Source organism: Sphaeramia orbicularis, chromosome 24 (genome assembly GCF_902148855.1).
Source record: "Sphaeramia orbicularis chromosome 24, fSphaOr1.1, whole genome shotgun sequence".
Lineage (NCBI taxonomy): Eukaryota > Metazoa > Chordata > Actinopteri > Kurtiformes > Apogonidae > Sphaeramia > Sphaeramia orbicularis.
In genome coordinates this window covers 44,248,612-44,270,135 of record NC_043979.1, presented here as the reverse complement: position 1 = coordinate 44,270,135, position 21,524 = coordinate 44,248,612, and the positions used below count along the sequence as shown (strand labels likewise).

General features: G+C 36.4%; 1 protein-coding gene across 1 annotated transcript; it reads left to right on the top strand.

Moving 5' to 3' along the window:
* The first annotated feature begins 699 nt into the window (after positions 1 to 699).
* hey2 (hes-related family bHLH transcription factor with YRPW motif 2) lies at positions 700 to 15,566 on the top strand. Its single transcript, XM_030127892.1, has 5 exons — positions 700 to 1,412; positions 7,726 to 7,801; positions 7,881 to 7,964; positions 10,436 to 10,517; positions 14,254 to 15,566. Exons 1-5 carry the CDS (start codon positions 1,327 to 1,329, stop codon positions 14,922 to 14,924), a joined length of 999 nt encoding a protein of 332 aa, XP_029983752.1. The 5' UTR covers positions 700 to 1,326; the 3' UTR covers positions 14,925 to 15,566.
* The last annotated feature ends 5,958 nt before the right edge of the window (positions 15,567 to 21,524 follow it).

The window sequence follows — 21,524 nt, the reverse complement described above, 5'->3', positions numbered from 1 at the left end:
TGTCGTATTCCTCTTGTCTATCTTCCTTTACTCAGTATTTTATACAGTTTTATTCTTTTTTCACTCTAATGGTCGGTGCTGTTTTTTTCTTGTGGAAAAGTAAATAAGAATCCTTATTCTATTTATATCTTTAATTGTTGATGCTGATATTTGTATTTCACACTTGGAGCAGCACATCCTGAATGAAATGTGCTACAGAAATAAAGTTTTACTTGCTCTGGTAATATTGATAATGATCAGGATTTTAGACATTTATGTTTATAGTTTTGCAGAATCACTTTTATAACAGTGAAAGTTTGGAAAAACAGACTAAAATTTGCCCAAATAGTTGAAAAGTCATGTCCCAGTTCAGCAGTCCAGTCTGAAACCTGCCTCCTTATATAATGACTGTTTTTGGTCTGTGCAGAAGTGGCCTCATTCCCATGCACTTGTCTGTCACATGCGCGCACACACACTGCGGAACCGCCCACGTGCACTCAAATACAGTTTTCCATGGCAGATTTGCGCAGTCTGGGGCAGGGCGCTCCTCCTGCGCATAATACCGCCTGTCTGGTTCACACTGTGCGTGTGCGTGTGCGTGTGTGCGTGACTCCCAGGCTCCGTGGGAAAACTGCAAGCCAGGAGGAGGAGGAGGGGAGAGGAGGGGAGAGGAGGGGGAGGAGGGAGAGGAGGGAGAGGAGGGAGAGGACCAGGACACACACACACACCGGCCGCCAGTCCAGCCTGTAGCCGCCTGACGGGACACCTGGCCCGGACTGTTGGAGCGGGAAACACCGGTGGGAGAACGGCTCCTCCAGACGCACAAAAACTCCAGACACCAACTCTTACAGCGGATACTTTACTTTTCTTTTGTCAATCCTTTTTTGTGCAAGAAGAAAAAAATACGTCGTCAGTGTGTTGGAAACTGCTCTGGGACACAAACACCCGCATTTGGGTTGAACGGACTTTACGCACATTTTTTCCCCCCCAATTCCTTATAATTTTCCACTAAAACCACAAACAAATAACACTAAAAAGTACTTTCCCATAATATTATCATATGAAAACATCTGAAATATTCCACAGTTCTTCTTCTCGGATCAGCTTTGTCTGAATATTAACATATTTTATCCATATTTATCCATGCGTATTTATGGCTTCGAAAGTTTTATAATATAATCTAAAACACACTTTCAACACTCAGAAAGGTATTCGTATTCAGAGGAGTTAATCTCGTTTTGGGGTCACTGATAATAACCCCCCACACACACACACACACACCTCCACCTCCACCTCCGGGCTCCTCCCCGGGGACGCACGGTAGACGCTCCCCGCCGGACGCGCACCATGAAGCGGCCGTGTGAGGACAGCAGCTCGGCGGAGAGCGACGTGGAAGAGACCATCGATGTGGGCAGCGAGAGCTTCTACCCACCGTAAGAAGTTCAGATTAAAAAGACCAAACTGTCATCATCTGTACATAGTTATCTGTCAGTGGTGGAATGGACTGAAGAACTTTTACGCAAATTACGCATACTTTAGTACTTCAAGTTCATGTTCCAAATTTTAATATTTCCATATTAAACAGCTTTAAACTTCAATATATTACATCTAAGTAAATACAGGAGAAGTACTCTGATTATTAACTGCTGTAGAACTATTTATAAGTTAAAAAAAATCTGCATTAGCAAACATGAAAACTCAAATGGTTCCAGTGTTTTACAATTAGATCTAATGTTTCTTATTCATTTTCCAGCTGTCATAATTTCTACATTACATTTTGCTGCTCAACATTATTAAGACTGTGCAAATTTAGTATAATACAGCCCAAATATCTGTATTAAATGACCTCTTTTCAATCAAAAACACCAAATGTTTTGTTTTCTCACAAATTTGGCAAAGAAAAGCTGTAAATCTTTACATATAAGAAGCAGAAACCTGAAAATCTGAGCATTTTTGTGTCTTAGTCTCGATTAATCGGCAAATTATTACCTTTCTGCATCAATCTACAGGGATTTTCTCTTGTTTAGATTGTTTACTTTAATAGAAGTACAAATACACACGGCGAAAATTCACTACAAGTAAAAGTTTTTTCAAATCCTACTTCAGTAAATTGGTTTATTTAGTTTCCTGCTGCATCATGTCAAAAGCTAAGGTCTTTTACTTTATGATTTCATGCACAAAACATGAAAAAAAGAAATAAATAAATGAGTTGGAAACTGCAGGTTGTAACTCCCTGTATTCATTATGCCTCAAACTTGTGTATTTCATCCCCAGTGGTCAGTATTTTACAATTAGATCTAATGTTTCTGATTCATTTTCCAGCTGAAAATTGTTTAGATTGAACTCATTTAATGTAATATGGCAAAAATCTCTGTATTAAATGAGATGTTTTCAATAAAAAATACCAAAATGTTCAGTTTTCTCAGATTTGGCAAAAAAAAAGCTGAAAATCTTTACATATAAGAAGAAGACACTTGAAAATCTGTGCCTTTATGTATATTACTGTTGATTAATCAGCTAATTATTACATTTCTGCATCAATCTACTAGTATTTTCTCTTGTTTACACTGTTTAGTTGAATATGCATACGGTAAAAATTCTCCACTATAAGTAAAAGTGGAGTTTTCAAATCCTACTTGAGTAAAAATACCCGTAAATTGGTTTATTCAGTTTCCTGCTGCATCATGTCTAAGGCTGAGGACTTTTAATTTATGATTTCATGCACAAAATATGAAAAAAAAATTAATGGGAAACTGCAGGTTGTAACTCCCTGTATTCATTATGGCTAAAACTTGTGTATTTCATCACCAGTGGTCAGTGTTTTACAATTAGATCTAATGTTTCTGATTAATTTTCCAGCTGCATTAATTGTTATATTACATTTCACTGCTGTAATGGTTGAAGATTGAGCTCATTTAATATAATATGGGACAAATTTATGTATTAAATGACCTCTTTTCAATTAAAAACACCTAAATATTCAGTTTTCGCTCAGATTTGGCAAATAAAAGCTGCAAATCTTTACATATAAGAAGCAGACACCTGAAAATTTTAGTATTTTTGTGTCTTAGTGTTGATTAATCAACTCGTTATTACATTTTTGTATCAATCTACAAGCATTTTCTCTTATTTAGACTGTTTACTTTAATAGAAGTACTAATACACTAATATACTACGGCCCATATTAAATGACCTTGTTTTAGTCAAAAACACCAAAATTTTCAATTTTCTTGCAAATTTGACAAATAAAAGCTGTAAATCTTTACATATAAGAAGCAGAAACCTGAAAATCGGAGTGTTTTGTGTCTTAGTGTTGATTAATCGGCAAATTTTTACATTTCTGCATCAATCTGCAAGTATTTTCTTTTGTGTAGACTGTTTACTTTAATAGAAGTACGAATGCAATAATATAATATGGCCCAAATTTCTTTATTATATGACCTCTTTTCAATCAAAAACACCCAAATGTTCCGTTTTCTCTCAGATTTGGCAAAAAAAAATAAATCAGAAAATCTTTACCTATAAGAAGAAAAAACCTGAAAATCTGAGCATTTTTGTGTCTTAGTGTTGATTAATCAACTAATTATTACCTCTCTGCATCAGTCTACTAGTATTTTCTTTTGTTTAGATTGTTTACTTTAATAGAAGTAGTAATATACTAATATACTAGTTTGGGCCAAATTTCTGTATTAAATGAACTCTTTTCAATCAGAAACACCAAAATATTCAGTTTTCTTGCAAATGTGGCAAATAAAAGCTGCAAATCTTTACATATAAGAAGTAGAAACCTGAAAATCTGAGCATGTTTGTGTCTTAGTGTTGATTAATCAACTCATTATTACATTTCTGTATCAATCTACAAGTATTTTCTCTTATTTAGACTGTTTACTGTAATAGACGTACTAATACAATAATATAATATGGCCCAAACTTCTGTATTAAATGACCTCTTTTTAATCAAAAACACCAAAATATTCAATTTTCTCACAAATGTGGCAAAGAAAAGCTGCAAATCTTTACATTTAAGAAGCAGAAACCTGAAAATCTGAGCATTTTTGGGTCTTAGTGTTGATTAATCTGCTAATTATTACATTTCTGTATCAGTCTACTTGTTTATTCTCTTATTTAGACTGTTTACTTTAATAAAAGTACTAATACAGTAATATACTCTGACCCAAATTTCTGTATTAAATGACCTCTTTTCAATCAAAAACACCAAAATATTCCATTTTCTCACAAATGTGGCAAAGAAATGCTGCAAATCTTTACATATAAGAAGTAGAAACCTGAAAATCTGAGCATGTTTGTGTCTTAGTGTTGATTAATCAACTCATTATTACATTTCTGTATCAATCTACTAGTATTTTCTCTTATTTAGACTGTTTACTTTAATAGAAGTACAAATACAATAACATAATACGGCCCAAATTTCTTTATCAAATGACCTCTTTTCAATCAAAAACACCAAAATATTCACTTTTCTTGCAAATTTAGCAAATAAAAGCTGCAAATCTTTACATATAAGAAGCAGAAACCTGAAAATCTGAGCATTTTTGTGTCTTAGTGTTGATTAATCTGCTAATTATTACATTTCTGTATCAGTCTACTTGTTTATTCTCTTGTTTAGACTGTTTAGTTTAATAGAAATACTAATACACTAATATACTACGGCCCATATTTCTGTATTCAATGACCTCTTTCAGTGAAATGGGTGTTATTCTTTTCTAAGTAGTCTTTAAAAAGTCTTACAGGGCTCATATTTTGCTAAACCCACTTTTATTCGTCTGTGGTTCATTTATTTGTGTATTTGGACCCTAATAGTTCATACAGTTTGAATTTGAACCCTCCAGCTGCTGCAAAACTATCTTTCTATTCATTTTGGCAAAAATCCAGTGGATTTCTACAACCTGTTTTAATTCCTTCTGAATTTGTTATGTTTTATAACTAGTTACGTCACGACATTCGCACTTATCAGGTCCAGACTTCTGAGGAACATTTCTCCGAGTACGACATAATTGTTCGTCAGCAGCAGTGGTTGTAGTAAAAACTGAAAATATGTCCAAACTTCGAGTCGATTACCTAAAATGTTCAGTTGTTGGTTGAACGGGACAGAGCAGCACAGCCAATAACCTGGAGGGGGCGGGGCCTGAAGTGGCTCATGTGCATTTAAAGGGCCAGCGCTCCAAACCACCTTTCTGGTGTCATTACTCAGAAATAGGGTTGAAGATGGACCTGTGGAGTTGAATGAATGAAGAATTCAGACCCAAGCAGAGCATTTACAGTTTATGGAGACCACAGGGAAATGCTGGAAAATGAAGAATTCCATTTTTTAAAGAAAAAGCTAAATATCACTCCTTCAATTATACATTTGCTGATAAAGGGTTGGTGTATCTTTACATCCACCAGGAGGTATTGAGATCGCTTTGCTTTGTGTGTTTGTTTGCGTGTTTGTTTGTTTGTTAGCAAGATAACTCAAAAATTTATGGTCGGATTTTCATGAAATTTTCAGGAAATGTTGATACTGGCACAAGGAAGAAATGATTAAATTTTGGTGATGATCGGAGGGGGGGATCTGTCTTGGTGGAGGTCTGCACACTCTGAGTGCTTTTCTTGTTTAGTAATTGGATTTTCTTTTTGGAAACAAAAGAAAAACTAGTGGTTAATTGATTTTTGTTTTAAAATAGGCAAATTAAAATTGAATTTCAGATTCAGATTCAGAAAACTTTATTTATCCCTTACGGGCAATTCATTTGCAGCTTACCACAGACATCAGCCCACATCCAAAGATTCAAGGTGTTTTTTTTTTTTTCAGTGTCAAAACAGATAAACCAAATTTTAAAAAGACATATTGATTTTTTTTTTCTTTCTAATAACAAAAAATTAAGTTACCACCTGACAGGAATGGAAAAACAGACCAAAAATGCCTGTTTTTTTCTTTTTCTCAGACTGGATGTTGTCATTTTGAAGTAAAAAAGCGCTAATGCCAAGGTCACAAAGATTCTTATGAACGACGGGTTTGTACAAAATCTGGACATCGTAGACATGCTTCCTCCATGAATGTCTGCGAACTCCAGATTTCGTACGAATTGGAAGATTTGTACGAACCCATCGTTTCTTAGAATCTTTGTGACCTAGGCATTAGCGCTCTTTTACTTCAAAATGACAACATCCGGTCTCAGAAAGCAAAAAAAACCCGATGTTTTTGGTCGGTTTTTCCATTTCTGTCAGGTAGTAACTTTCATTTTTGTTATTAGAAAGAGAAAATGAAAATCAATCAGTTTTTTGAATTTGGTTTATCTGTTTTGACACACACACAAAAAAAACAAACAAAAAAAAAACGCCTTGAAATTCAATTTTGAATTCTTGCATTTTAAAACAAAAATCAATTAACCACTAGTTTTTATTTTGTTTCTGAAAAGAAAATCCAATTACCAAAAGATACACTGACCAAAAAGTCACTTTTTCTTCCATTTTCTCTATTTCTGACATAAAACCACTCAACTTTAATCTGAGTTTTATCTGAATCTGAGTTTCTTATGAACATCTACATCACAGGTGTCAAACATGCGGCCCGTGGGCCAAAACTGGCCCTCCAAAGGTTCCAATCTGGCCCGCGGCATGATTTTATGGAGTGCAAAAATTACACTGAAGATATGAACAGTCAAGTGTTGAACTGGTTTTAGCCCAATGGGATCTAAAGTAAAATAATAGTCTAATAACCCTTACAATAAAATGCGAACAACATGAAAATTAAGTACAATTTGAACAATATTCTGTCACTAAATGTTTTGTGGATTTGTAGATCCAATTTGTAAGTTGTGTTAATAAGTTGACACATAATATTGTAAGCATTCTTATTTTAGTTACACATTCCAAACTTCAAAATTTCAACAATATGATGTTTGTGTAACATTGTGTGTAATGCACATGTACAAGTGATACGTTGAGGCATAATATTGTTAAAATTTAGCTGATTTTTCTTAAGAAATTAATTTTTTTTCTGGTTATTCACATCTTTTTTGCGAAAAGTTAGTTTGTAAATGTAAACATTTTCCTAATTTAATGTTTTTATTGCACTAAAATGAAGAGAAAAACTTGGAGTTGTCATTATTTATAGGTTTTTATGCTATAATTGTAATGGTTTGGCCCGCTTCAGATCGAATTGGGCTGAATGTGGAACCTAAACTAAAATGAGTTTGACACCCCTGATCTACATGATCAGTGAATTAAATCTAGGAAAAAGAGTGATTTTCCCTTTTAAAAATGCAAAATGCAGAGGATATTATTAAAATAACTGGTGATAAAACACTTAATAAAGGTTAAATAGAGAGAAAGATTCATTTGTATAATTGCCACAAAAGTAGCACTGGGTCTTTGTGGGTTTAACAGCATTTTTCTGATCAGACTCATCTGGAAAAACCAAGGCTATGACAATATATTTATCATAAATTGAATTTCCCTCGGGATTAATAAAGTATCTCTATCTATCTATCTATCTATCTATCTATCTATCTATCTATCTATCTATCTATCTATCTATCTATCTATCTATCTATCTATCTATCTATCTATCTATCTATCTATCTATCTATCTGTTAATTTCATATGCAAAAACAAGAAACCTCTAAAAAAATAGGTGAAAAAGTGTCATGAAAGTAGTACCATTCCATCAGAATCTCAAACTACTAATAATAAATGATCGGCCTGTACCATCCTCATCATCACTCACCAGTTCTCTGTTTCCAGACACATGAAGGCCTTCGTCCAGTGTGGGTCACCGACCACCACCACTCAAGTGATGGCGAGGAAGAAACGCCGCGGGGTAACGTCATCGTCCGCTCAAACAGCCTCAGGTGAAGCAGATGTTCAGGTATTTACATCTTCCTTCTGTTTTTTATCAGATCATCGAGAAAAGACGAAGAGACAGAATCAACAACAGCCTGTCAGAGTTACGGCGACTCGTCCCCACGGCCTTCGAGAAGCAGGTGAGGAACGGGAAATCCACCGTTTTCGGTTCCAGATCCGAATACCAGAGAACCTCCGACTGGAAATGTACTTTTATTCTCATTGAATCTCTTCATTTCACCGTATTTTAAGAACAAAGTCATTCATTTTCTGATGACGAGCCTAAAAAAAGTACAAAAAAGTCCCAAGAATGGCAACATATGACTGAGTGTATAACTGACATGTATATTATCTTTTAACACTTTAATAAACACTTAAATGGAAATTAATAAACACACCTTATATACACCTGAGACCCAGGAAAGTAAATGTTTTGGCTTTTTAAAGTTAAATAATTGTCTTGATTGGAAACAGCATGAGGTAACAGTTTTTCACATATTTCACATTTTTTTTACCCTTTCATGCATAGTGGTCACTCCAGTGGACAGTTATTCTACATCTGTTCACTTGTTTATTCATGGGTTTTGTTGTTTTAGTTCCATATCAGCCAACAAACAAACATAAGACATCGTTCAAACATAAGACAATTCAAAAACATGTTTTTCCACAAGATATAGGGAAGAGGGTTATTAATTGTCACCATATGTTCACTGCTGTTTATGTATGCATTTCCTTCCTTGAGTTAGTTATTGTTTATTTATTCACTAGCACAACTAAGAAAAGTATTGATAAAAGATTATATGTGTATTTGTGTGTTGTGTATATGTATGAACGTATATATGTGTATATGGATGAATGAGTGTGTGTGTATGTGTGTTTGTGTGTGTGTGAATAGATATATAAATATAGAAGAGTATTGTAAAAGGAAGAGGGACATATATTCTTAATAATATTGTAGGGAGAGGGGGTGGGATTAAATAAATTGTACTTCTTCCCACCCCTTTTCGGGCATGTAAATAGAATTATTGTGCTTTTCTTCTGACTAAGATTGTTATGATTCTTGATATTTGTATTATTATGTATGTTTTGCTAGTGCATATATGTTAAATTTCATTGCATGTTCGGAATAAATCACTAAAAAAAAAAAACCCACAGTGGACACTTATGCATCATCTCATACACTAACATTCCTACAATTACAGTAACTTTGCTGTTCTTGATAAGGCAAATTTATTCATATAGTATAATTAATACACATGCTTAACAAAAATGGAAAAGAGGCAGGCTAAAAACACACAATTACAATTAAAACGTAATCAATAAACATAAATAATAATCAATTAAAATAAAATAAAAGAGAAGAGTGCAGATAGAACACTTACAGTTGTGACATAAATCTGATCTGCAGTAACATGTTGAGTGTAAATCGAGTGGTAGTTGTTATTAGACTTTAATTAATCGTTTTCTTAAACAAAAAGTTGTTTTTTTTTTGCATATTATCGCCATGAAGTGAGTAATAACTAGTATTAGAGTATGATCCAATGTGAGCAAATATTAGATTAACTGCATTAAAAACAGTTTTTATTTCATAGTTTTCACACAGTTTATCACTTTGTTATTGCATTTTAACCCTTTCATGCACACTGGTCACTACAGTGGACAGCTATTCTACAGCTGTTCCCTTGTATATTCATGGGTTTTGTTGTTCTTTTCGATGTTGTTTTTTTTTACACATATCTTTATTAAAGTTTTAAGACACTACATATCTTTTCTGACATGAATTGGTAATATTATGTAGATCTCTCCTGAGTATAAAGCCTCAGTAAATACATGTTTCTGTCCGTCAAAAATTAAATGTGTGGTGTCCAGCTGAGTGGACATTTTTGCAACTTCATGAAAAATAGGTTCATAAGAATTTTTTTTTTTTCCATTATTATTTTTTTATGTATTTTAAAAATTTTTTAAATTATTATTGTTTGTTTTTTTTTAAATTATTATTTATTTTTCAGAAGAAAATTTTTAATCGCATTGCTTTTTTTCATGTCTAAAGAGGAAAAACACTCAGGAAAAAATTTTGATTAAGGTTCTCATAATTCGTACATGAAAGGGTTAAATACATGTTTCTTTGCTTCAAAAATTAAACATATGGTGTCCAGCTGAGCAGACATTTTTGTAACTCCATAAAAAATAGGTTCATTAAAAAAATTTCAATCACATTGGGTTTTTTTTTCATGCCTAAAGAGGAATAAAAACACTCAGGAAAAAACATCTTGACTAAGGTTTTCATAATTCATGCATGAAAATGTCCTTTGCAGTGGACAGTGCTTTTATTTTTGTTTTTTTTACAGACTGATCTCATGAAATCACGTTGTATGTCATGCCAGTTCTCATGACATTTGGCGTGCTATACATACGGATTTTCAACCTTTCGCATGTTATTCAACGCCATTTGATCGCATCAATGTAGATCTCCGGTTTAAATATCCGTAACCACTAACCCTCATCAGTAACCCTAAACTTACCCTTACCGCTAATCACGTGGTATTTGATGCATGTAACAGTTGTAGAACGTGGTCCATGACCTGATCTGAACCTCCATCTGCTTTCTCAGGGTTCGGCTAAACTGGAGAAGGCGGAGATCCTCCAGATGACGGTGGATCATCTGAAGATGCTGCAGGCCACAGGAGGGAAAGGTAAGACCAAGAATACCTGCCGTCACTCAACCTGGAAGTTCAGCACATCTTCAAATGTTAGATTTAGTCACACATAAATGACCCACTTTGAGGACCATGGTTCAATCCTCAAACCAGTTTCATTCAGACTAAAGGAGCATCAGTGCAGATGGAATTCAGATCTAAACTGACAAAGCTGAGGAAGCAAGAAGAAAACAAAGTAAGGAAATGAAATGAAAAAACATAAAAGATGCAACAAGAAGAAAAAGTAAAGAATGAAATGAGATGAAAAAACAAAAGATGCAACAAGAAAAAGTACAAGATGTGACAAGATAAAAATGAAGTCAAAGACAAAACTTAAAAATGAAGATTAAAAAAAGTAAAAATGAAGTAAAAGAAAAAACATGAAAATGAAGATAAAAAAGATGAAAATGAAGTAAGACAAAACAATATGAAAATGAAGATAAAAAAAATGAAAGTAAAGCAAAAGAGAAAACAACATGAAATTGAAGAAAAAAAGATGAAAATAAAAGATAAATCATGAAAATGAAGATTAAAAACATGAAAATGAAGATTAAAAAAGATGAAAATGAAATAAAAGAATAAAAAGACAAAAATGAAGTAAAAGACAAAAGATGAAAATGAAGTAAAAGACAAAACAAGATGAAAATGAAGTAAAAGATAAAAGATGAAAATGAAGTAAAAGACAAAACAAGATGAAAATGAAGTAAAAGACAAAACATGAAATGAAGATAAAAAAGATGAAAATGAAGTAAGACAAAACAATATGAAAATGAAGATGAAAAATGAAAATAAAGCAAAAGAGAAAACAACATGAAATTGAAGAAAAAAAATGAAAATAAAAGATAAATCATGAAAATGAAGATTAAAAACATGAAAATGAAGGTTAAAAAAGATGAACATGAAGTAAAAGTCAAAACAAAATGAAAATGAAGTAAAAGACAAAACAAGATTAAAATGAAGTAAAAGAATAAAAAGACAAAAATGAAGGAAAAGACAAAAGATGAAAATGAAGTAAAAGACAAAACAAGATTAAAATGAAGTAAAAGAATAAAAAGACAAAAATGAAGGAAAAGACAAAAGATGAAAATGAAGTAAAAGACAAAACAAGATTAAAATGAAGTAAAAGAATAAAAAGACAAAAATGAAGTAAAAGACAAAACAAGATGAAAATGAAGTAAAAGATAAAAGATGAAAATGAAGTAAAAGACAAAACAAGATGAAAATGAAGTAAAAGATAAAAGATGAAAATGAAGTAAAAGACAAAACAAGATGAAAATGAAGTAAAAGATAAAAGATGAAAATGAAGTAAAAGACAAAACAAGATGAAAATGAAGTAAAAGATAAAAAAAAAGACAAAAATGAAGTAAAAGAAAACAAGATGAGAACATAAAAAACAAGACAAAATGAGAAGAACACAACAGAACAATGTAAGATGTAAAAAGATGAAAATCCCATAAAAAGGAGACTTTCATCCATAGTGTTCTGACAGTGACAGAATCAGTACAAACGTAGACAGAAGGATAATTTATGACCGAAGTCTCAGTTAAAAAAAACTTGAGATCTGATGTTAAAGTTGCTGAAGTTCATACCTGAACCCCTCCACTCATTCCCATCTCCGTTAGGATAAAATAATCACACATTTGACTAATTATTTACAAAGATTTACTGAAAGAATATATAGAAATAGAATTTTTTGTGTCTGTGGAACATTGAAGACCTATAAGAGTCAGATTTAAGGATTAATGATCAATTTTCAGGACAAACTGGAGACTTTAAGGACACCCTGTAAAATCCCATTCGCAGTGTTTTCGCTCCAAACCACGGAACAGGGATGTGGACTCGGATAAAACACAGAAGTGGCGCTTGTGTGTTTGTTCACCCTGTGGTTTCCTCTGCAGGCTGAACTGTGACGGCTCCTACTGGTTCCTCTGGTCTGGACTGTCACTTCCAGTCTGTGTGATGCCTTTAAGTGTTGACCTGATAAAGGCTGGATGTGGTGTCGCTCTGTCAGTCGGAGGCTTTTATGTTCAGATCTGGAGTCTGTGGGGGAGCGTGGTGGGGGTTAAACCACTGAGGGGAGGGTCACATGTCGACTCTGTGCGGCGTTTGTTTGGGTTTAGCTGCAGCGAAGTGGAAAGAGCAGAGACGGAACAAACACTCCTTCAAATGAGGACTGTGTGAATATAGAAAAATATGTGCAACAGCAAGCATGACAGGAGGAAATATTGTATATACACTATATTGCCAAAAGTATTTGCTCACCTGCCTTGACTTCCATATGAATTTCAGGTCCATCCCATTCCTAGTCTATGGGTTCAGTCTGACGTGGGTCCACCCTTTGCAGCTAGAACAGCTTCAACTCTTCTGGGAAGGCTGTCCACAAGGTTTAGGAGTGTGTTCATGGGAATTTTGGACCATTCTTCCAGAAGCGCATCTGTGAGGTCACACACTGATGTTGGACAGAAGGCCTGGCTCTCAGTCTGCGCTCTAATTCATCCTAAGGTGTTCTATGGGGTTGAGGTCAGGACTGTGTGCAGGCCAGTCCAGTTCATCCACACCAGACTCTGTCCTCCATGTCCAAATGGACCTTGCTTTGTGCACTGGTGCACAGTCATGTTGGAAGAGGAAGGGGCCAGCTCCAAACTGTTCCCACAAAGTTGGGAGCATGGAATTGTCCAAAATGTCTTGGTCTGCTGAAGCATTCCCAGTTCCTTTGACTGGAACTAAGGGGCCAAGCCCAGCTCCTGAAAAACAACCCCACACCATAATCCCCCCTCCACCAAACTTTACACTTGGCACAATGCGGTCCGACAAGTATCGTTCTCCTGGAGACCGCCAAACCCAGACCCGTCCATCAGATTGCCAGATGGAGAAGCGCAATTGGTCAGTCCAGAGAAGGCTCCTCCACTGCTCTAGAGTCCAGTGGCGGCGTGCTTTACACCACTGCATCCACCGCTTTGCATTGCACTTGGTGATGTATGGCTTGGATGCAGCTGCTCGGCCATGGAAACCCATTCCATGAAGCTCTCTGCGCACTGTTCTGGAGCTAATCTGAAGGACACATGAAGTTTGGAGGTCTGTACCATTGACTCTGCAGAAAGTTGGCGACCTCTTCGCACTATGCGCCTCAGCATCCGCTGACCCCGCTCCGTCAGTTTCCGTGGCCTACCACTTCATGGCTGAGTTGCTGTCGTTCCCAAACACTTCCACTTTCTTCTAATCCAGCTGACAGTCGACTGTGGAATATTTAGGAGCCAGGAAATTTCACCACTGGATTTGTTGCACAGGTGGCATCCTATCACAGTTCCACACTGGAATTCACTGAGCTCCTGAGAGCGACCCATTCTGTCACAAATGTTTGTAAAAGCAGTCTGCATGCCTAGGGGCTGGATTTTCTACACCTGTGGACATGGGAGTGACTGGAACACCTGATTCTGATTATTTGGATGGGGGAGACAATACTTTTGGCAATATAGTGTATGTTCATTTCTGTTAATGGAGAATGCAGTGAAGGAGGAATGTCACTGTTTTTCTTGATGCCATTATGGTTGAATACTTGTGTTTTATTGTTCGTTGTATATCATGTGTGTGTTTTATGTTGTTTGGACTTTGCATGGCTGCTACCTTGACCAGGTCTCCCTTGTAAAACAGACTCCTACTCTCATTGGGACTTCCTGGTTAAATAAACATAAAATTAAAATAAATAAATCTGTCGTATTTCCGTCGTGTGCAGGTTACTTCGACGCCCACGCTCTGGCTCTGGACTTCCTGTCTCTGGGTTTCAGGGAGTGTGTGACGGAGGTTTCCCGTTACCTGACCGCCGTGGAGCGCCTGGACTCCGCCGACCCTCTTCGCTCCCGCCTCCTGTCCCACCTGACGTCCTGCGCCTCTCAACGCGACGCTGCCTCCCTCGCCATGGCCTCCCACTTGCCCCTCCCCCACCACCAGCAGCCCCACCCTCTGCCACACCCCTTCCACCCCCACCAGTGGGCCGCGGCGGCCGCTGCTGTCGCCTCAGCAGCGGCGTTTCGCCCTCCGCCGTATGGACTGAACGGGCTCCCTGTATCTCCAGACGGAGGATGTGGCGCCCCCCAGAGGCTGGCGGAGTTATCACAGCGCAGTGTGGCCGACTCCGCCTCTTCCTCTCCTTCGTCCTCTTCTTCTTCCTCATCCGTCACGCTGCCCTGCGCCCCCACCCCCCTGTCCACCTCCCTCATCTCCCTGTCGGCGTCAGTGCAGTCGTTTCCCATCAGCCTCCAGGGCGGTTTCCCCGTCTTCCCTCACTCCTCTTTCACCTCCTCCAGTCCTCCCATCTCCTCCTCATCCTCCTCTTCCTCCCAGAACCCTCACAGCAGCACCACTAAACCCTACAGACCGTGGGGAACTGAGGTGGGCGCTTTCTAACCAACAGATCAGCTGATTAACCTTTGACCCTTTTACGCCCAAAAACCTACTGACAAACCTCCTCCTGACGCCCAAACAACTGCTTCTATTAACCTCCAAAGAACTTCAACCGTTTTCTTCCTGTTGATCAATCGTGTTCATTGTGGGTTTTTTTCCGACTGTTCTTAGGCTACGTTTAGATGGAAACGGTCTGAACCGAAAACACAAAAGTGGCGTCGCGTTCTCACTTTTAATTCCGTATTTTGGGGTAAAACTCTGCATCAGACGGACACGCAGAAGTGTGTGAAATGTCCTATTTATCGTTGTAGTATGAACGCCAAGTGACATTATCACCACCAAGAACAAGCACCTGCGTAGAACCGAACTATTTCTCTTCCTGTTCTCTGCTAGTGCGAAATACAATCACAAAGCAGGAAACAGAACAACAACAAGATTCATGACGATTGCTGAAATGACTCTTGGATGTAAATCAGAGCGGCTAGGGCAACTTGAAGGTCCGTCACAGAGAAATAATCCGACATGTTGTTGTTTTCCTGTACCGGCACATGCGTGTGATGTAAAACCTACATGACGAGAAAACAGAGTTTTGCGTTTTCAACCCTTTAGACCAGGGGTGTCAAACTTATTTTAGTTCAGGGGCCACAATAAGCCCAAATTGATCTCCAGTGGGCCGGACCAGTAAAACAATAGCATAATAACCTGTAAATAAATAATGACGACTCCAAATTTTTCTCTTTGTTTTAGTGCAAATAAAATATGAAAAAGAAAATATGAAAATATGTACATTTACAAACTATCCAAACAAAAATTATGTGAATAACCTGAAAAAAAAATGAAATTTCTTGAGAAAAAGAAGAATCAGAATCAGATTTATTACCAAGTAATTTTTACATTACAAGGAATTTGTCTTGGTTCTGTTGGTGCAAACAGTTAAAAGAAGCAGATATCAAAAATAAAAAATAAGAAGAAGAAAATAGAAAAACAGAAGTGTTTGCCTTCAGACGTGAAAAAGAGAAAAAAGGTATTATATACCTATATACACTATACACCACCATATGTGCTGAAAACTGGTTTTCTGTAAGTGACAGGCGATTTTAGTTCGTTTAGAAGTGCGATTTTAACAATATTACATCTCAACTTACCATTTATGCATGCATATTATGGATTGGATCTACAAAAGGAACAAAATATTTAATAACAGGAAGAATAGTGTTAAAATTTAACTTTCAAAATTTCAGATTTTTCATATTTCATTGTTAAAGGATAGTTTGTAAATGTTAATATTTTCCTAATTTAAAGTAAGTGTTTACACTAAAACAAAGAGGGAAAATTTGGAGTTGTCATTATTTATAGGTGTAATGTAATATTATGTTTTTCTCATAAAACTAAGAAAATCTGGAGTCATTATTTATAGGTTATTATGCTATTATTTTAGTTGAGATCACATTTTTCTGTTTGTGGAACCTGAACTAAAACGAGTTCGACATCCTTGATTGTTAATATCTTAATTGGAATTTTTTGCGTTTTGCAAATTCATACCACGGGCCAGACTGGAACATTTGGCGGGCCGGTTTTGGCCCCCGGGCCGCGTGTTCGACTCCTGTGCTTTAGACGGTGATGCGAGAGTGGAGCGTTTTTAAGATTTCCACTCTGGAAGGTGGTTTCACTTTTCTTCAAAAACACTGTTGCCGTCTAAACCAAAGGCACGTTTGATAAAATATTTTGACATTTTCACCTGAGAGCGTTGTTGTGTAAACTGGGCCTTGTTCACTGTATTAGTTCAAACTGTGGATACTAGCTTTCTCTAGGTCTCAGTTTCATAAATTTAGGGTCTGAAACTGCTGTAAAATGGCAAAGGAACATCCACAGCCTGGTTAGTCCTTTCTGTTTTGATATTAATAAATGAAATATGACTCATATTACATTTTAAAACTGGTAAACAAAAAACGGAAAAGGACTTGTATCCTGTCGTTCATCATAAAATCATAGTAGTAATTGCATTTGTGCAGTTGGTTTTTGTTTTGTGCGTGAAAAATGATGCGTTATTTGAGTGTAGAAATAATAGACACACAAAGCATTAAAAAAACAGCCAAAAAACTCCCAGACTCCATAAGGTTAATAAAATCAGAATAATGATCTAAAGATATCTTCTTTGCACCTAACAAATCCGAACTACAAACGTCTTCAGTCCGTGTATCATTCGTTCATTCGTTTTTCAATTTAAAACCAAAAATCAAAAAACAAAAAATGATTCGTTTTTTTGTTTTTCATTTTCAAAACCAGAATGAAAAATGGATAACGGTTCGTTTTTACATTTCCTGATTTTGTGCTCAAATGAAAAACGGAAAAAACTGATAACGACCGTTTAATCCAATTTTGCTATTTTCAATATAGTTAAGTTGTCTGACCCGGAAGTAGTCGTAACTGGGGAAAAAATAAACAAGCGGAGTCATGGCTGGACTGAAGGAATATTTTGCTATAATTAAGCAGCTGTTTGATTCGGAAGCGTATTGCATTCATACCATAAAATGAATTCGGCTCTATTTTTCTGAATTAATGAGATAAACAGCTGCTTAATTCTAGCAAAATATTCCTCCAGTCCGGCCATGATTCTGTTTGTTTATTTTTTCCATAGTTACGACTACTTCCGGGTCAGACAACTTAACTATATAGCAAAATCAGATGAAACGGTCGTTATCCGTTTTTTTTCCATTTTTCATTTGAGCACAAAATCGGGAAATGGAAAAACGAACCGTTATCCGTTTTTCATTCTTGTTTTGAAAATGAAAAACAAAAAACAAGTCTCTTTTTTTTTGTTTTTGTTTTTTCATTTTTGTTTTTAAATTGAAAAACGAATGAACGAATGACACACGGATTGTCTTCTTTAGTTTCATAGTTCTCGTGGGAAAACTCGGGAAAACAACTTCTTCCAGGTCATTAAAAAAGACCTTCCCACGGCAAAAAAGAACGATAAATGAATAACATTTTTCTCAATTCCAATTTTCCATTTTCCACAGCACCTGAGGTCAGTTAAAGAGCCGTTTGTCATTTTTTTCATTTTTGCAATTTTATGACGAACATCAAGATACGAGTCCTCTTCTGTTTTTCATTTACTGATTTTAAAATGAAAAACAAAATGTGAGTTGTTTTACCTTTTTTACTTATATAAAGGAAAATTCATTTGGGAAGTGCCACAAAAGTAGCACTGGGTCTTTATGGGTTACAGAACTGCCTGGGGGGGGTTTTTTTTACCCGGGTGAGCCGTGTATTATCTACTGGAAAAAAACAAAACAAAAAAAACATTCAAGTTTATTTTCAAACCCACTGGCAGACACACCACTTCACATGTTCTGATAACTACAGTTCTAAATCCACCCCCCCCATCGTTAGTTCAGTTGTACATATATTGGTAAACAGCTTTAAATTAAATAAGTCTCATAATATTTCCAACTCAAAGATAAATCAAGAAAAGCCTGAGTGTTTGTTTCCACATGAGGAGGATCACCACATAAAGTGTCCTTTTTCCTTCTAATCAATGCAATATTTTTCCGTCCAAAGCAAACAGAAGATGCATCACTTTATCTTTTTAATAAGTGCATTTTTTATTCAGATTTTTGTGAGGATTTGTACATGTGTTAAAGCTCTCAGAGGTTGTGTTTAGACTGGATCAGGTGGAGGAGTGTTCTGGTGTGATTGGTTGTATCTGACGAAGCAGAAATCAAACAGGACCAATCTGACATCTCCGACACCGCTTTGGTCAATATCGACAAAAAATATATATATTCTGATTTATTTAGGCAATATTGTCATAACTAGGGATGCACCAATACCACTTTTTTCCAGACCGAGTATGAGTACTTACGTTTGAGTACTTGCGATATCGAGTACTCAATAATCCCATTCCAGTTGTTAGTTCCTTTTGTAAATGTGCTTTATTGTCGTTGTCATTAGTCTGACTGGAACAAAGTGCTGCTACTGACATTTAATGTGTTGGAATGAGTGTTTGTCAATTAATCCACCAGGGGGTGCCGCTCTGAATTAACCATACTGGACAAATACCACGAAGAAGAGGAAAGTTTTTTGAGAAGAAGAAGAAAGTCAGTAATAACAAACATGGAGACGACAGAGGTAACACTAATGTGATACTAATATTGCAGCCTTTTCTCTGGTAAGGTTTAAAAGTTTAGCTTCAGCAGGAAGAGAAAAGAGAAATGAGCCATGAGTTTCGGTTTCAGTTCCGTTGGCGGCAGTCCGCACCGCTCCGTACCTCCATAGTATTATCAGTAGGATGGAAACCGGCCCAGCCCTGGGTAGTTGTCCTAAATGTGTCAGTAGTTTTTCTCTAACTCACACAGTGGCTCTTTGAACAGATCCTGTACCTCCATGGTTCTGCTGGTATTCTCTGTCTGGGTACTCATCCGCCAGCACCTGGAAAACAGATGGAATGTAGGCAGAGGACAGACAGAACGCTGCGTCCGTATCTGTAACTTTACTTGCAGTCAGCGTTACTTTTATCGCCGTCATTTACTTTGAAAAATCTCCACACTCCCCACACATTATTCCTCCTCCTCATACCTGCTGTACTGAACTGTGAATGTCACACGGCTGTAAGTGGTATCGGTGCAGTTGTATCGGATTACTTTTACGAGTACAAGTACACACACTGAGTATCGGAGCCGATGCCTATACTGGGATACTGGTGCATCCCTAGTCATAACCTGTATCTCGGTACTTGTTTGAACAAAGGTTGTCCTGTTGCACTTGTCAGCTGTGTTGACGTACATTTGCTCTGATCAAAACCACTTCAGATGATCTAGAACAGGGGTGTGAAACAAACAGCCCATGGACCAATGCTGACCCCCCAAAGGGTCCAATTCGGCCTGTGGGAGGAATTTGTGAAATGCAAAAATTACACTGAAAATGTTTTAACAGCCAACTGTGTCAAACATCATTTTAGTTCAGGGGCCACATACAGCTGTATTAGACCAGTAAAATACCATCATAAAAACCTATAAATACTGAAACTTTGTCTCTTTTAGTCAAAAACTTACATGAAATAGTTTGCATTTACAAAAAATACTTTCTCAAAAAATGGGAATAACCTGAAATGTCTTAAGAGACCAGATTATGCTTGTTAATAAATTTGATAATATATTAAAGGGATCATTTCATTTCATTTATTAGTTTATTGTATCGTGGACAATCCCAATTAATTAACTGTATCAATAACAGTAAAAAGGGGCAGCTTTAGCCAACATGACTAGTATCCTGCTGTAATCCAAAGCCCGATGACAACAGGCACCCTTAAAAAACTATATATTACAGCAAATTAAGGCAAATTAAGACGTAATTTCAGGTTCTTCATGGTTGTTGCTGATATTCACATTTTTTACAGGACAATCTGTAGATGTAAACATTTTCCTACAGTAATTTTATTGTTTTCGCTCTAAAACAGAGAAAACTTTGGAGTTTACATTATTTATACAGGGTTTCGGCAGGTATCAGCAAATCTAATTTAATGCCACTTTAAACTAATTTAATGCCCATGTCCAACTGCAGATTCAGTTTTATATGTAGTTTGATGTCGGTTTACTGTCGACAGGCTTTAACCAGGTTCTGAATAGTTCCTCCTCCAGTCACTTCTGCTGAAACTTGCATTTTCCCATTTTTCCCACATTTGTGAATATTCCCTCCGCTCTTTCGCCACAGCATGAACATGCTCACAGCACGTTGCATTCCAAGCATCCGGTGTTGATGACTTCGTGCATCGGCCATAAACAATAGTCAATTGAAGGGTTCCGCCTGTCAATCATCCCACTATACTTCTGATCAAAATGATTAAATGTTTATATAATCAAAATAAATCGTGAATAACAATACTTTTTTCCATCAAGTATATTTTTAATTTTCTTATGTCTCTTGACATCAAATTTAATGCTTTTCAATGCCAGTTAAGGCCTTACTTTTCACAAAAATCTATTTAATGACTTTTAATGCTATTTAATGACCCACAGAAACCCTGTTATATGTTAATATGTAATTATTTTACTGGTCCGGCCCAATTCAGATCATACTGGACTCTATTCGGCCTTGATAACAGTCAGATTATACTATTGAATCTATGAAGTTAAACATGTTGAAATTAACCTTTTGCTCAACTTGGATGTATTTTTACACATAAAATGCAAAGTCAAGCCGTGTTTAGAGTGTTATGAATTAAACTTTTCATGGTTGCTATTGATTTTTGTAGATTTTCCGCTTTGCCTGTCAGTAACTGTTAAACTCGAAGTTTAGGCGAAGACAAAGTCCCGTGGAAAACATTGCTGCTTACACTCGGCTGTGAAATCACCACTAAGAAATCACCACTGGTTACCTGACAGTGAACCAACCAATCACAGCTGAGAACATCCCTCCATCTCATCCCGTCCAAATGCAGACTTTCGACCCCTCCTCAGGCTTCAGCCCATTGTGCCTTGATGTTAATGGAAGCAAAGCATTAAGAGGAGCTTAAAAACAATGTGTGAAATACTGATATTTTCTTTCAGCTGCTATTTTAACTTGTCTACTTCCTTGTGTGCCTTTTTACAAATAAAGATGACT

Coding starts and splice junctions, on each gene's coding strand:
- hey2 (XM_030127892.1), top strand. CDS start 1,327: ATGAAGCGGCCGTGTGAGGACAGCAGCTCGGCGGAGAGCGACGTGGAA. Junction 1,413..7,725: donor AGCGAGAGCTTCTACCCACC/GTAAGAAGTTCA, acceptor CTCTGTTTCCAG/ACACATGAAGGCCTTCGTCC. Junction 10,518..14,253: donor GCAGGCCACAGGAGGGAAAG/GTAAGACCAAGA, acceptor CGTCGTGTGCAG/GTTACTTCGACGCCCACGCT.